This window comes from Salmo salar, chromosome ssa28, assembly GCF_905237065.1.
Source record: "Salmo salar chromosome ssa28, Ssal_v3.1, whole genome shotgun sequence".
Lineage (NCBI taxonomy): Eukaryota > Metazoa > Chordata > Actinopteri > Salmoniformes > Salmonidae > Salmo > Salmo salar.
The window spans coordinates 7,542,048-7,559,756 of record NC_059469.1 but is presented as its reverse complement, the minus strand read 5'-3'; the positions used below and the strand labels follow the sequence as shown (position 1 = coordinate 7,559,756).

Sequence of the window (17,709 nt, the reverse complement as noted above, 5' to 3'; positions counted from 1 at the left end):
TAACATTAAGCACAGGAAATATCCCTAAGGTGTGGAAAGCAGCTTTTGTTATGCCATTACATAAGGGAGGTGACGGTAGTGATTTGGATAACTATCGACCCATCTCTAGGCTCCCTTGTCTGGCAAAGATCCTAGAATCTATAGTCAACAAACAGTTACAATCTTTTCTTTCTGCTAACAGTATTCTTAGCACCAATCAATATGGTTTTAGATCTAAACGCAGTACCACATCGGCCACTATGCTTGTTGTAAATGATATTGCAAATGCCTTAGATGATAGAAAGCACTGTGCTGCGTTGTTTGTAGATTTGTCAAAAGCTTTTGACACTGTAGACCATGCTATCCTTTTGAGTAAGCTGTCATCTATAGGAGTGGGCACTGATTCCTGCCGATGGTTTTATGACTATCTTAAAGATAGAACTCAGGCCGTCATGGTCGACGGGGTCAAGTCTGACCCCTTACGGTTACTTAAAGGGGTCCCTCAGGGTTCAATAATTGGCCCACTATTGTTCTCACTTTATATAAACAACATTGGTGATGATGTCAGATATTGTAAATTCCATTTATATGCAGACGACACAGTGATGTACTCTATTGCTCCAACAGCGGACCAAGCTTTAATGCAGTTGGAGTCTGATTTTAGGATACTACAGGGGTCTCTTTTACAGCTTAAACTTGTTTTAAACGCTAAGAAAACAAATGTCATGTTTTTTTCTAGGTCTAAACTCTCAGTTAGAAACACTTTTGTAATCACTAGCTTGGATGGTACTCAAATCAAACAGGTCTCTGCATCTCTGCATCTCTTTTCAGAGACCTGTTTGATTTGAGTACCATCCAAGCTAGTGATTACAAAAGTGTTTCTAACTGAGAGTTTAGGGGTATGGTTAGATGATAGGCTTTCTTTTAAAAAACATGTTACTGAATTGGGAAAAAAGCTCAAATTCAAGATAGGGTTCCTTTACAGAAACAGGGCTTGTCTGGCCTCTGTAAATAGAAAACAGGCTACTTTTATGTCCGTTTTAGATTATGGTGATATTATCTATATGCATGCATCGGCAAACACATTAAAACCACTGGATGCTATTTACCATTGTGCACTCAGGTTTATCACGGGTGATAGTTACAAAACTCATCACTGTATCCTATATCAACATGTGGGTTGGGCCTCTCTATCTGTGAGGCGAGAGCAACATGCTCTCTTGTTTATTTATAAAGCTCTTCTTTTAAAACTACCTCCATATATATCATCATTAATTTCCACTAGATATATTAATTTTAAAACCAGATCACAGATGTGGATTACATTAGAGACTCCTGCGGTCTCCACAGAGTTGGGTAGGACTGCCTTCAGTTCCTTTGCACCTTATTTATGGAACAAACTGCAGATCCAACTTAAGTTAGACACTCTGGTGTCCCTTGCCCATTTCAAAAATGCTATGGAGGATCAATATGATGTTGTCTGTGATTGTTTCTGTTGAATTGTGTCTTTGTTTTGTATGTTTGAAATGTTCTTGTCTGTATGCCTAAAACTGTACATGTCAACATGTTTACACAGGGCACAGCCGTAAAAGAGATCCAGATCTTAGTCTGTTTTCCCTGTTAAAATAAAGATTAAAAAGATTTAAAAAAGTGTCAAAAGCATTCATAAGAATGTTCCAAGAAATATTATGGGAACCTTTAGAGAACAGACGAAATGTCTTCTGGGAACGTTCTTGTAACATCTAGTGAATGTTTTTTTGCAACCTAAAAGAAACATTGTAGAATCATCTGCACAACTGGACAGTTTTTGTGTTTTGGGAACATACAGAGCCTTCAGAAAGTATTCACACCCCTTGACTTTGTCCACATTTTGATGTGTTACAAAGTGGGATTAAAATGGATTTAATAAACGATCTACAAGATGTCAAAGCGGTAGAAAGATTTGAACATTTGTAAAAACAAAACTATGACAAATAAAACACTAATATATCTTTATTAGATAAGTATTTAACCCCCTGAGTTAATACATGCTACAATCACCTTCGGCAGCAATTACAGCTGTGAGTCTTTCTGGGTATATTATCTTTAAGAGCTTTCCACACCTGGATTGTGTAACATTTGCCCATTTATTATTTTCAAAATTATTTAAGCTCTGTAAAATTTGTTGTTGTTCATTGAGTCAAAACTGTAATTCGGCTATTCAGGAATATTCATTGTCTTCTTGGTAAGCAACTCCACTGTAGATTTGGCCTTGTGTTTTAGGTTATTATCATGCTGAAAGGGGAGTTTATCTCCCAGTGTCTGGTGTAAAGCAGACTGGACCAGATTTTCCTCTAGAATTTTGCCTGTGCTTGGCTCCATTCATTTTTTTCTCCCATGAGAAACTCCCCAGTCCTTAATGATGATAAGCATGCCCATAACATAATGCAGCCACCACTATGCTTGAAGATATGGAGAGTGGTACTCAGTAATGTGTTGTATTGGATTTGCCCCAAACAAAGCACTTTGCATTCAGGACATAAAGTTAATTACTTTGCCACATTTTTTTCAGTTTTACTTATTCAATATCTGCTTTTTTAATTTTTACTCATCTACCAATAAGTGCCCTTCTTTGCGAGGCATTGGAAAACCTCCCTGGTCTTTGTGATTGAATCTGTGTTTTAAATGGACTGCTCGGCTGAAGGACCTTACCTATAATTGTATGTGTGGTGTACAGCGATGAGGTAGTCTCCTGAACTTGTTTATGCTTGCCATAACAAAGGGGTTGAATACTTATTGACTCAATACATTTTAGCTTTAGATTTTTAATTAATTTGTAAAAATGTAGAAAAACATAATTCCACTTTGACTTTATGAAGTATTGTGTGGAGGCACGTGACAAAAACAAATCTCAATTTAATCCATTTTAATTTCAGGCTGTAACACAATTTGTTTTGAAAAAAAGTCAAGGGATGTGAATACTTTCTCAAGGCACTGTATCTTTTGTGATGTCCCCACAATGTTCCCACCAGACTGTTCCCACTACCTAATGAAACATTCTGGGAACCTTTAAAAGAACAGACAATGTGCTCTGGGAACGTTCTTGCAACATCAGGCAAATGTTTTAAACAAATATTGTATAATCATCAGCATGACTGGACAGTTTTTCTGTTATGAGAGAAAAAAAAACATTGCTCGTACACTGTGTTATTACAATACCTGGAAACCTAATGAGAATTTTGGGGGAATGTTTGGTGGTGGTTGTTACAGCTGTTGTGCACGACATTTTAGTGAATGTTGAGCACTATTTCTTATTTTTTTGTTCTACCTTATGGTATTTTTAGTGCAACATTGATATCGACTATTGCATTGTATGTTTTGGAGCTTGCAAGAAAAGCATTTCACTCTACCTGTGCACCTGACATTAAAACGTGAACATTCCAAGGATATTTCATTTAAAACCTTTTTGAAAAATATATATTTTGTTATCAAAACATTCTTTGAATTCTTTGAATATTTTTGGGACGTTATCATCCTAATGTTAGATAAATCCGTATCTAGAACTTAATGGGAATCGTAGCAATTTTTTGTTGTTGCTCGGTGTTATGTAATCTGTGCCAGACAGCCAGAGCAAAAATCAGCATCCAGAAGAAGTGTGATTATAGAAGGGGACAGTGATGAAAGCTGCTGTCTAGACAGACAGACAGACAACCACTAAGTTTTATTAACAAGCCAAGGCACTGTATCAAGGACTTTTTGGTGTAAATTCTCAGAGCAGGAGGTAGCCGGAAGAAGGTGTAATTTGGACTCCTGAAATAGCCTGGCCTCTCCTTGGACTTTGTGAGGCGGCATGCTATTTTGAATGCATTGCAATGCAGCTCCTTCTTAAAGGCGAATAGCTGAGCAGCAACTGGACAGATTGTAGGCTAACACATGTTTTGTATTCTGATCCAGCTGCACTCATTATTGGACCTCTTCAGTCTTCAGACAGTCTTTGGAAAAGAACGCTTCTTTGGCGAAATAGAGTACTGATGTCCTCTACCAGTACTAGGGGGTTTGCTAAGCTTCATATAGAGCTTTCGTCTCCGTGGTTCACACACAGGGTCTAATGATCTCTCTCAGGCCTGAAGTTAAAACAGTCCCTCTGCCGCACATGTCAGTCTTAATGAAGCCTCATGATCTCCTATTGAGTATCTGCCATTTTGATTTAGTGCTTTGCCTAAGTGTTAATGTGAGCCTCTCTAGACCAGGCTGACAGTTGTAAATGCAGCCAGTCCTTCAGAGGAAATCAAAGGAGTAGCCGAGGAAAATGGCTTGCCATGTCCGCGCTAGCTACTTCACTAATTCACAATAAGGTTGAATTCAATCAAGGTCACAGAGACTAGATCATGTTAATGTCATTCTGACAACTGGAAGCATTTACCGTGAGGGGTATCTTTATTATGGTGGTGGTGGTGGTGGTGGTGGTGGTGGTCGTGGTAGTAGTAGTAGTAGTAGGCTTTTACAGTAAAAATACTGTTGATTCAGAAACTCACTAATTACATGAGTGTGTTTCTCTCTTCCTTCTCCAGGATATGAATGACTACTCTCCAGTGTTCAGCCAGGTGTTGTACAGGGGCATGGTGGCTCCCAACGCAGTCAAGGGGACTGTGGTCACCACGGTACAGGCAGAGGACCTAGACCCCCCTGTGAGTAGACAACAACGTGACAGCCCTGCTCTGCTCTGGGCCCGACTGTCACTTCTACAACATGCCTGCCAGGTTGCTGCTCCCGTGGCTACGCGGGTGTGAAAGCATGATCGGCTCAGCTCTGTCCCGAGCCGGCGATTTAGCGGAGAACAGAAAACATAGTGTGTGTCTGCGCTACTGCGCTCGTACATTGTCATTGTGTTTGTTTGTCTTGTTTCTATGTATTCCACAGAGGCGTCCCGTCGATGGAATGCTTAATGATATAATTTAGATACATCGGTCGGAGTTGTTGTAGTGCGTTTCGCTATTATTACGTTGGTAGGGTAAATCTCATTATTTTGCGCTTTCATTTATTTATCATGTTCTGTGCTACTGGATTTGTTCGTTCATACATAAGTTAAGGATGGTTATTTATGAGAGAGATTGATATCACTACATGTTCTGATATCTTATAGCCTCGGGTGGACCTGCAGGCAGAAAGCAATATGCTCACTGCATATCATATAGAAGAAGCATATTCTACATGCTCACTGTGTTGTGTGATTTCATTGCCCTGTGGCCTGAGGAAATCATGTCAGTGTTGCCAAGCCGACGTCCCAAGGCGTGGCGAATCAGCCATGCTTCGGCAACAAGTTCCTGAATATACAATGATATTACATTTCCCCCTTATAGTAAACGCTTGATTTCACAAACTCACCCATCACATTGGCGCAAAGAGGTAGATGCCTTAAGGTCTCTCAGGGCAAATAACACACGGAGCAAATGTTATTCACGAACGAATGTTATTCATCAATTTACATGCAGTGGAACAACAACGTAGATTATATGCTATCATTTTTTTCCCACACATGTAGGGCATAGTGGTACTGTAGGACTATGTGGACATTTACCTTTTAACAAGAAGGCATTCTGAATGGTCCCAGCAGTCGGTAGAGGAGAGGATGAAAGGAGAGGAGAAGAGAGAAAAAAGGAGAGGGAAGGCAAAGAGAAAGGAGGAGAGGAAGGGAAGAGTAGAGAGCGCCAGCGGAAGTCCAGCCTCGCCCCTCTGGAGACCCCTTCCCGCCTGGCGGGCTTGGCAGGCCGAGGTGAGCCCTTGTGATATCTCTCTGCATGAGTGGGAGGCTCTGGCTTGGCTGGCTGGACTGGGGCTACCAGCGCCCCACATCGAATCACTCCTCTCCCTCAGATGTATGTAAAGCAGTTCTGAGATGACAGGAGAGGCAAGTTCTCAAGCTGAGCTGTGAGATGAATCACTGATAGAGACAAGGTGGGAGAGGGAGACGCCACAGAGCCTTCCTGGCACCTTGCCTGGCACCTTGCCTAGCTGGAACCTCAAAGCCAAAGCAGGCTAGCCCCCCCCCCCCGAGTCACACACACACAGCTCACTCCTGATCATAAATTCAGGTGAGGAGACTGAGCAGAGAACCTTCCTCCCCTCTTGTTTTCTCTCCCTCTTTCTGTTTCTCTCTCTGTCAGTCCTTCCTCCCTCCCCCATCTCTCTCCATCCTCTCTTACTCTTTCTCTCTCTCCCTATCTTTCTCTCTCTCTCTCTCTCTACATCCACGTTTGCAGACAGATAAGCTGTGGAGGGTGGGGGTCCACACTGCAGATGTTATGTCACTGTGGTCACCGTACCCTTCACTGTCTTTAGCATCTCGGAGACAATGGTCTGCTTTTAACATCAGCTTCTGTAGTGAAATCTATCCGATGTCCGAGTTGGCCTTCAAAGAGATATTACATTTTAAAACACAAGTCACAGCTGGATGAGACTCAGATCAATCCTCTTTGGCTCTGTTCTCTTCTTTTATCTGACATCTCACAGGTGAATTCAGTGCACTCCACAAGCTGTTCAATGTCTTCTTCCCAATGTTCAGTATTCATGCAGGGAGGGATGTTTTATTTTGTGGGGGGGGGGTGATCAGTGTTGGGCTTCTGGTATCAAGAGTTCAATTACGCCTCTCATATCCCATCTTGTCTAAAGTTTTAAATGTGATACGCAATTAACGCAATCCTATAAGCAAGCTACACAATCAGCCTTCATTATACCGGTATTATTAAACAGCCCACCCTAGAGAGAAACTTTCCTCCCCTTTTAATCAATCTGATAAGCAGAGTAGTTGCTTAGTCACTAAATGATATGATCCGTCTGAGATTGTGTGCGTGTGCGCCGTGCCCGTGTACTGTCTGCATGCATGTGCGTCTAATTGTGCGAAGTCACATAACTATATGGGTGTGTCTGTGTGCGCATTTGTACAATATGACCTGTGTCCTTCACCCCCTCTGCAGCAGATGGTGGAGCAGTCAGAGACTCCTGTCATAGTGTGTGTGTGTGTGTGTCTGTGTGCATATTTTTACAATATGACCTGTGTCCTTCACCCCCTCTGCAGCAGATGGTGGAGCAGTCAGAGACTCCTGTCAGAGCTGTCTACTTTCCCCCTCTCCCCCTCCCCTCTCCCCCTCCGTAACTCCCAACCCCCCTGCCATCTTCTCCCCCCTGCAAGGCACTCCAGCTTGGGTTACTCTCACCGTGAAAGTTGTGGAGGCTGAAGAGTAATCGGTTTCGGTCTCTATTTACAGTACATAAGGGACGGCACTACAAGTCTACTCACGACTGGCTATTGACTGGGAAGATTAATTTACTATTAGTTACAGGCCTGAAACTTCGATGGGAAACTTTGTTTGTCTTCGCTGCCAGCTAAGCTACGGCGCGCAAACGGGGCTCTGGGCTGTTCTCAGCATCTCAAGAAGCTCGGCAAAATTTGTTATAGTCCTCCGTCAAACACTGACACTGGAATTATTTGTTTACTGTGATCATGATTCTCTCCTGTCATATGAGAAAGGGTTCTCGGGCCGTACTTTATAGTCGATTTTGCTGACTCGCTGCTAGGTTGGTTTATTGAAAAGGAGCAGCTATTGAGACAGAACTCAACTCGAGCACAACTTGAGTTGTTTTGTTTATCAGGACAATGTGACTTCAATTTAGAATGTATGTTTAATCAAGGAAATGTTTGCTTTAAAATCCCCTAGGAGTTAAAAGGGAAAAAAAACTGTGCTTAACAAGGGAGATCTGTGTGATTTAACAAATGTATCATAGTTTTTACTCATTGTAATTACAGAAAGTGAACAAGCATTTACACAAATGCCGGTTCCGCTGTTTTGTTTAACTACATATTTTGCATCATGAAACTGCTACTTAAAAAGCGTGTTCTAAGTAAGCCATGTGATCTACCGAATTCATAGAATATGAAAGTGCATTTGATATTTGCCAAACAAAATGGCAGATCCTTAATTCGTCAGCTAGCGTTATCATCTCAGCTCTGACCTGCTTGTTGTTATGGCGTCCAACAATGTTGTTGCTCTCTCTCTAACCTCGCTTCTTTGCTCGCCTATTCTCCTAACATCTGTCAGCTGTCTCTTCACATTGGCATCCCATGATGCTTATGAACTTCTGTTTATTCATGAGCCATCATTAGCCATGTTTCTCCATTCCTAAACTACAGCCAAATTTGGCCCTGTATGAGCAAGAGAGAGAGATTTAACCTGCGTGTTTAAGATTCAGAACTCTGTTAAAAGGTGTGACAGTCATGGCAGCGTGCAATTAAGTTGTCTCGGCGGTGTTAAAAAGGCGACTTAAAGTATTAGTGCAGAGAAAATATTAGAGTTGAACGAGATAAGTTTGCAGAAATGCGATACCATAAAGTATGATTTAGGATTATGTTTGAGTCACAGTGGAACACGTCTCTGACTAGATTTCCCTGTCTATGATTCCAGGCAGGGTGCATCCCTATTCCCTATATTGTGCACTACTTTTGACCAAAGCCAAAAAAATCTGTCAGAGTAGGAGTGCTGATCAAGGATCAGTTTTGCCTTGTAGATCATAAGGAATAAGATCACAGGACATGGACAGGTTGGGACCTGATCCGAACGCCTACTCTGAGACACTTTGCGGATACAGGCCCTGGTCAAAAGTAGTGCACTATGTAGGGAATAGGGTCCCATTTGGGACACAAACCCCAGGAAGGTTAAGCAGTGTTTTCAGACGCTCGCTCCTTGTCGATATTGATGTACTTTCTCTCAATGCTTTCATAATAAATCAGTGAATCCTTTATTGGGCAGATTTCACGCTAAGCCCCTGTGAATCAGGGTCCATTTGCTATGGCATTTATGCTGTTGGAAGATGGATTTGTATGAGACGTCGCTGCCCCCGTAGAGTCTCTCCTTCCCCCTCACTTCACCACCTCAAATGATCCAGACACCCAGCCGAGTCGCCACCTCCTGCCTCTCTGTCTGCCTCCCTGCCTGCTAAGGCAACACATGAGTTCACAAAGAAGTCTCAGAATGAGCGAAACACCATTCTGTTCCACCCGGAGCCTTTGGAGAGTAATGAAAAACAAACCTAGACGTTGTAGAGTATGCCTCAGTGGCAAGGAAACCGGATGTTTTCAAATGCATGAGTCACAGAGCCAGGGAATGTTGATCCCCGACCCTTGATCCTGTGTGTAGAAATGTCCTGATGCATTTTGTTGAGATTGTCCTGCCATTATCGATAAATAAACAGAAGGTGTGTGTGTGTGTGTATTTCCCAGGGTACCCCTGCCAGCCGTGTACGTTACCGACTGGACCTCGATGAGGACCCTTACAGCGGCAGCATCTTTGACGTGAACGAAGTCACGGGCAGCGTCATCACACGTGTCAACCTCAATGAAGAGCCAAATCTAGTGTTTAGTGTGAGTACATACCTTTTGTTATAAACAGTACTGTAAAATAACCTTTTTTCTAAGACCGTCATTGAGTGGAGAAATTGAGTGACAACCTATGTTCCACTTTTTTCTTGTTCGATTCTTATTTTATTTCCTCTCTGCAGCTAATCATTGTTGCCTATGACGACGGGGAGCCAGTGAAAGTCAACAAGACCCTGGTGGTTATCACTGTCCTGCAGCCCTCCGTTATACCAGTCTTCACCCAGGAGGAATACAGGTACACTTCTCCCTGAGCATGTACACTGTTAGCCTGGTCCCAGATCTGTTTGTGTGAAATTGGTATGGTAAACCAGACCAGTTAGCAAGACCGCACAAAAAGATCTGGGACCAGGCTAGAACTTCAAATTATACTGTATATGGTTTGCACGGTCTCTAATCTACATTTTTAGAGCTTGGATCTTCTCCTTCAATACGGATTTGTATGAGAGCTGTTGCCTGAGGTGTTTCCTGTTGTCTTTCTAAGTCATGAAACATCAATATTCCCAGTGGTCAAATATCAGGGCTCGATCAAGGTGGAGCCGCAGACACAGGTTGACACGTCACACAGTGTTGCTTATGACAGTGCGCTGCGCTTTTATGAGGTCATATAGTCCGGGCACGGGATTTCCTCTTCCCCTGTCAGAGAGGGCATAGATCTCCAGCTTTTTAATTTACAATGTAAATGTGTTAAATACTCAACATTTAATTCACCTTTGTGGAGATGTCAAGGTATTTAAGAGAACACTAAACTGCGGATATATTTTCAGAAAGGGTTAGAGGCGATATGGAAACTGTCAGTGAAGCTTTTATTGCTAGTGTTTATATGAATATGTATCATAGCTCATAGCTAGAGTGTGTAGTAAGTACAGCAATACTTCACCACTGCACAGTGTTGTTTTCTCAAAGGGTAGAGTGCACTTGCTCTGCATAAATTATAGCTCTTTTATTGAATTAAGTATTGTACATATGTGACATAAAGGCCTAATTAATTCAGCTCCCCTGGCATTGACTCTCGATGGATCAGCTCTGGCTTACTAAATTGCTATTATTGATTTCCATAATGAAATTTTTTTAAAGTTAGCGAGGGCATGCGAAATGCCTCTTGTGCAACAATGATTTTTCACCCCACCACATCGAATCATTTTCAATACCGAATATCAAGTGCGTTTTTAAAGTTCTCAACATGCTTTAAAAAGGGAAAGGGGGATACCTAGTCAGTTGTACAACTGAATGCATTCAACTGAAATGTGTCTCCTGCATTTATATCTATTTTGTATGCACACTCTCACACCATGTAGGCCTCTTAACTTGGTCCAGTTCTCTGTTGGCAGAGGAGTTAAGCTGTGTTGTAATCTAGTGGGGGGGATATGTGTGTAAGCCAGCTCTATAACAAGCCAGCCTTATCTACTGATTCATTAAGACTACAGAGCCAGAAACATGGGCAATGAAAAGCCTTGAATGGGGGGTTTGAATTAATGACATGTCCTACACAGCGGTGGAAGGTCACCGGTGATAGTGGCTCTTTGGCAGGTGGGGGAATAACAATGGCTGTTGGTAACAGGCCACCTAGCAGGCAGCATTGCCTGGATCAGTTGTTAATTAGTGCCTGTGGAGACATTAGCCAGGTGTTTGGTCCCCCTCCACAGCCAGGGCCTCCACAATCTGCTTCCCTATTCTCTATCTCTCCCTCAAATCCCTCCCTCTCTCCATCTGCTCTCCTAGTTGAGCAGTCCAGAGGATACTGCTTCCCTCCATCCCTCCATCTCTCATCCACCCCTCCCTCTACTCCTCTAGTTGAGTTACAGTCCACAGGATAATGCCACTCCCTTCCTCTGTCGACCCCTCCTACTCTCCCTCCCCCTTCCCTCCCTCTTCCGTCTGTGGGCCTCTCAGGAACCAATAAGCCCTTTAACTCAGTGCCAGCAGTCCTTGTGCTATGCCAATCAATGTACATCAATAATTCACTGTCTATTCACAAACTGTTATAATGTCCATCTCAACCAATCTTTGAGTTGCAGCCAATTTTCTTTATCGTATGTGCTTTTATATTATGCACTGTATATTCAGCATTTTATCAACTGTTCAGTTTAGAACTTGGCATATGATGTGGCCTAATGTTTAATGGTGTTACAATGTAAGAGTCTGAAATCCTTGAGCTGGGTTGAAAGGTTATTGGATAACCTAATTGGATGATCGAAGCCTTTGTCTGACATCTGTAGCCCAGTCTTTGAACTTAATAGGCCAAGAACATTTGGAATCTGTGGAGATTTTAATTAGTGTGCGAGGTTGGTTGATTCTGAATATCAATGATCGTGAATTTGCATAGGGCTGACGAAGAGCTTGGTGTTGTATAGGAGATTTTGATTTAGCGTGTGTGAGGTGATGTCAGGTTGGCTGGCAGAAGCGCTGTCTGGCAAAGTGGCACCAGTAGATTCCCCCTCCTCGAGTGGAACAAACTGTGAAGTTTGCCACTCAAATCTGCCGCCTGTGCGTTTTCCACAGCGGTTATCTCATAGAAACACTTAATGAAGCCGCAGTGAGTTTCACTAAATCACCCACCACCGTAACCACCTTGCCACTTCTGAGTTTGTCATTTTGACGATCACTGCAATCACTGTCTCATTTTCTGCTTACCTCCGTAGATGTGTGAATTAGCTTTTTTTTTCATCTCCTTCTCCTGAGTAAGACTACGACATGAATAAACATGAGGGGAAACGTATCATCCAAGACAAGATTGTATGAGGGGAGCTTGGAAACACGGGCTATTACACTATGGCTTTGAAGTAAGCGCCCTTTTGCCCTGCAACCAATTGAAAGCGGAAAAACCCTGCATTTGATTGTTTATTCGTCATTACGCAGTACACACACACACACACACACAAGGCTATTGCATTAAAAAAAAAAAACATGTAATTTGCTTACTTTTACATCAGGGATACCTTTGTGTATAAGCCTCTTGAATAAGAACAGTGAACCAATAGGAATGAGAACAAGAACAGCTGTGGAGTTGCATGCCAGTACCTGTGAATCATGATAATTAGATTACCTGCTGAGGTAGATGATTAAAAGATCCTAATAGGATGACTTAACGATTGCGAAAATTGTGCCACAGTCTGCCTGTTAAGCTGTGGCCGTGTTAAAAGCAATCGCCGTGCTCTGTCCCTAACATACAGGTTATTGAGACGGGGCGCCAGAAAAGGCCGGGAGTGTAACTAGCTGCTAGGTACGGTACGGTAATCACGCCGCGAGTCACAGTAAGATAGTGAGGAAGCTCTATTTTTTTTTCCATGGCCCTCATTGGGTTGGAGCAGGGGAGAGACAGAGTGTTGCCTCCCTGACTGTGTGTGCTTGTGTCCTAGGCAGGGCTGGAAGGATGGGTTGGACCGGCCCAACCCCCCGGAGCTCATCACAGCCGTGTGATTATTCTCTCTGTGGGGGGGAATAATAAACACGGTCAGATGAAATGTGCCCACCACACACGCACATTAGACATGCACAACTCCCTCTGAAGTTGGCTAACACTCTGTCTTGCAATGCTGCGTTTAACCGGGTTAAGAGTGTTAACACCCTTAAATGTGTGTGTTTAGAGTTGTAGAGCAGGGTAGTTTTGCGGCCACCAGTCGCCAGCCTGTTATTTGGAGTGTTAATACTACAGACGGGGGTTGTGCAAAGTCACACTCCAGTGTGTAGTGGAGCGGTGCGTGGTTTAAATGTCATCTGTCATGGGTGTATGCATTCCTAACGGTCAGGTCCAATTAACTGCCTGGCAGAGTCCTGCTGTCTAGTCCAGCCTCTTCTCCTCCTTCCGCACCCTCCCTCTCTCCACCATCCCTCCACCATCCCTCCCTCTCTCCACCATCCCTCCCTCTCTCCACCATCCCTCCCTCTGGCATGCCCTAATTTCTCCACTCGCGTCTCCCTCACACACAATTTCTATTTCTCGCTCTCTCTCTCCCTCTCTCTCATGATTAGGGTAGTGGGACTCCCTCCCTCCTTCGGAGGACAGCACCTGCAGTATAAACATGCAGCCGTTGGCAGTCACCACGCACCACTACCAGCATGGGGGCAGAAAAACAAACACAGCATTAGCATAACATAGCTTATTAACATGTCCTAATGATAGCAGCTCAGTTAACCACCGTGCACTGTCAAATAGACATGGTGCTATGGACGACTGCCTTGTTAATGAATGTAATTAAAAGTAGAGAGTACAGAATTAAGATGTTTTTAAGGTGAGTTGCATCAGTGCATTGAAAGCGAAATAAGGGCGGCAGGTAGCCTAGCGGTTGAGAGCATTGGGCCAGTAACCGACAAGTCGCTGGTTCGAATCTCCGGACTGATTAGGTGAAAAATCTTTCAATGTGCACTTGAGCAAAGCACTTGCGTCTGCTAAATGTCTAAAATGTAAGATGAGATGACACTTCAAAGAATATGTAGGTAGTAGAGCCACTAGTCAAATCAAATGTTATTTGTCACATGCGTCGTGAAGAGCAGGTGTAGACTAGCAGTGAAATTTTTACTTACGGGCCCTTCCCAACAATGCAGAGAGAAACAGGGAAATAATATAAAAAATATTACACAAGGAATAAATATACAATGTGTAACGATAACTTGGCTATATACACGGGGTACCAGTGCCGAGTCGATGTGCGGGGGTACGAGGTAATTGAGGTAGATATGTACATATAGGTAAGGATAAAGTGATTAGGCAACAGGATAGATCAGGGATGGGGTCTACAACAACAACAAAAATATATATTTTTAACTCAGTCGGGGTCTCAACTTAATGTTGAACGAAATGCAATTTCGAAATGTGGTTGTGCATCAGTAGTCACTCAATTAGCCCAGGTCAGCAAAACATTTTTAGATTGGTAAGTTAGTCCCGCTGCAATCTCCACTGCCAGCTATCTAAACTTGTAGTAAGCATGGTCGACCGGGATGGGGCCCATTGATCATCAGTTATCATATGGCCAATTGAGTAATGGACAATTGAGTAAAATTGCATGAAATTAGTTAATTGCAACATGTTCTCTACACCCCATGGCAAAATGTGTAGAATTGCAGAACATTTACTTTAAAACGTACATTTTCCCTCTTCGCTGTCACGAGGGGAGCTGCTAAATTGTTTGGCTGGCAAGGTGGGGTTGGGGGGATATCAATGTGGGCATGCAGACCCACCAGCCGCTGCTGCCCCTCATGATGAGTTCTGGGTTTTTTTGTGGCCCCCACCCCCATCAAAGTTGCCCATCCCTGGGATAGATAATGAACAGTAGCACCAGTGGCGGTGAAAAGTCAAAAGTGTGCAGAAGAGTGCAAAAAGGATCAATGCAGATAGTTAAATAGTTAACCAATAGCTACAGGGACTAACTATTTAACAGTCTTATGGCTTGGAGGTAGTTGGAGGTAGTTGCTCCATATTTAATGTGACTGCCATCTGGTACAGTGCATGTGTGTGGTTTGCAAAATTGTCTGACGTATTTAATAATTCTACACCCGTCTGTCCTCCGTACTCAAAACATTTTTCTTTTGACTTTTATGACTTTTATGAAGTCTACCCAGCTATAAAAACATGTGCCTCTAACAAACACATGACTCACAGAAGCTCTCAAACATTGCCAACGATATAAATGTGCTGTCGTAAAAAGTGCCGAAACAATTGTTCAAAAAATATGACTAGCAACTTACAGTACATCCAAGGTTACCTTCGCTACCGCATCACAGAGAGAGAGAGCCTGAAGTGCTACAGGCAACGTTATGTGTTGATCGCACTGAAATCATGTGTTGTTTTATTCATAGATGGTGTTAGCAGCCGAGTATCATAGAGGCAATGACACTGAAACGAGCATGTAAACGTAGCAACAACAGACATCCCGATGAACAGTGTGATTTTTGATACGCGTCATTGAGATGTCGTCATGACTCTCTCGGGGCACCTGTGTGCATTGCATATCGGTGATATTATTGGATCATTACCGGGCTCATTAATGTGTGTGCGCGTTTGAGCGTGTACGCACCTGATTGTGTGTGTTTCCTGTGTCTTTATTTGGATAGATGGGTTAACAGCTTTGCCAAATAGCCCGCAGAGAATAAGGAAATCAAATGCTTGTCGTTGATGAGTCATCTCGATGGAGCCTTTTTTTTTCACTTTTATCCCACAATGTCTCAATCAAGCATGAGCCCTTATCTGCTCCCTCTTTTGTTGGCAGCCGTACAACAAGGGCCTGTCGTTTTAAATATTCATTGTGCTGTTAAATTATTTATCACATGTATCGGCTTATCTTATTTTTAAAAACTCTCCTGAGCATGATTGGAAAATGTGAAGCTGCACTATGGGTGAATCATGCAAATGTATTTTAGATGAAACAGCCTCAGGGTTTCATGTGCTGGCTACCAATCTTGGTATTAGGCTAGACGGCTAGCTAGCATCAGAGGAGGTTTAGAAACCAGAAATGATTTTTTTTAATGTTTTACCACTTAAAAGTACATTTAAGAACTTTATATGATACTTAAGAGTTTCCTTGATGCTCGTCTCTTTTCTTCCCCTTTTCCCATTAAAGACTCATAATAATATTATTATATATCCCTAGTCTAAGTCTTGAACGGAGAACTGCTCAAATAGTTATCATAGCTACTAAAGTGCTAATGCTAACAGGTATTTATGGATCATTGTCACTACAGTATTTCCATTTGCAACACAAACACTCATTATCCATAATGCTTGCTTTATATTTATGTATTCCATCTGAATGGGAAGCAATGGATTTGTTTTGAAAGGCTAAAGATATTTTCCCCAAGTTCACAACACTACTGAAGTGCCCATGCTAACTGGTATTTATGGACTTGATATTTCACCCAAGTTTGCAGGACTAAGAGTTGACCTTTACCTCTTGTTTGCAAAAGAACAGCCATAGTATGGCAACTGCACAGATCCTGTTCTTTGAAAAAGTGAGCGCCTAATACTCAAGATAGCAAAACAGCTGCAAAAATAAAAAGGCTCTTTATCGAAAATAGCCAAATAGTAAACATGAATGTTTTTAGTTTAACTCGGCTTCGTTGAGTGTTGATACCTCTCTGAGTAATGGGAGTCAGTGAGAGTCCTGTTGTGTGCAGTGAATGAAGCCATGGTGTGTATTGGCGTAGTCAGCTGTTTTCTGGGGGGATTGATGCTGTGTAGAGTCCATATCAGACAGCATGCTTTACTGCGCTACTCACACTCTCACATGGTCTGCTAGAGGGCTCGGCATGGGTAACCTATGAGCATTTGTCTCTCGCTTCAACACAAAACGGGAACAGGGTTCATGACCTTACACAAACGCATAACTCGGGTCATAGTAAATTTGTTTTCTTCCTACTAATAGCACACTGAAGGTATTTACTGCATTTGTAGATTTACAACATGGTCTTAGCACACTTTGCCCTGGCTTTGTGATGATTAAAGACTGCTCTGATTCATTTGTATTCAAGTGGATTAATATGATTATCCTGAATAACAAGCCACATATTTTATTCAAGACCTGGATTAAATGTCGGTTTTATCATCCGGTGAATATTTGCAGTGGGTTTTGAAAAATTGTCAAATCAGTGTGGCAGATGGGCTTCCATCCCTCATGTTATCTTCCCACTGCACTCCAGAAGATCAAAGGATGAGATAGAGTAGGCTACGGAGATCAGATTAAGAGATGACAACAGTTACTTTGTTAGTATCTTTTTTTTCTTTGCCTCGATTTGTTGCGTTTTTGTTAGTCAGTCCCTGTAACATCATGTATGAACCAAAGGTAGCCACTCCGCCACATGCATTTTTACAGTGTATTCAGAAAGTATTCATACCCTTTGACATATTCCACATTTTGTTGTGTTACAGCCTGAATTCAAAATGGATAACACAGAATTTTTTTCTCTCACACATCTACAAACAATACCCCATAATGACAAAGTGAAAACATTATTTGTTTTATATTTTTGGAAATGTGTTGAAAATTAAATGTAGAAATATAGAACTTACATAAATATTCACCCCCCTGAGTCAATACATCGTAGAATCAACTATGTCATTGATTTACAGGTGTGAGTCTTTCTGGGTACGTTTCAAAGAAATCCAACCCTGATTCAGATGACCATCTTACCCATGCTAGATTACGGAGACATAATTTATAGATCGGCAGGTAAGGTTGGTCTCGAGCGGCTAGATGTCCTTAACCATTCGGCCATCAGATTTGCCACCAATGCTCCTTATAGGACACATCACTGCACTCTATACTCCTCTGTAAACTGGTCATCTCTGTATACCTGTCGCAAGACCCACTGGTTGATGCTTATTTATAAAA

The 17,709-nt window shown here is 42.4% G+C and overlaps 1 protein-coding gene across 9 annotated transcripts in view; it reads left to right on the top strand.

Annotated features, from left to right (window-relative positions):
• The window catches only part of pcdh15b (protocadherin-related 15b), a 214,516-nt gene that overhangs the window by 148,882 nt on the left and 47,925 nt on the right, over window positions 1-17,709 (top strand). For all 9 annotated transcript variants that reach the window (XM_014179329.2, XM_014179328.2, XM_014179323.2 and 6 more), the window contains 3 exons: window positions 4,530-4,646; window positions 9,233-9,373; window positions 9,511-9,623. In XM_014179329.2, the coding sequence (XP_014034804.2) occupies window positions 4,530-4,646; window positions 9,233-9,373; window positions 9,511-9,623 (371 nt within the window). The remainder of the gene's footprint in view (window positions 1-4,529; window positions 4,647-9,232; window positions 9,374-9,510; window positions 9,624-17,709) is intronic.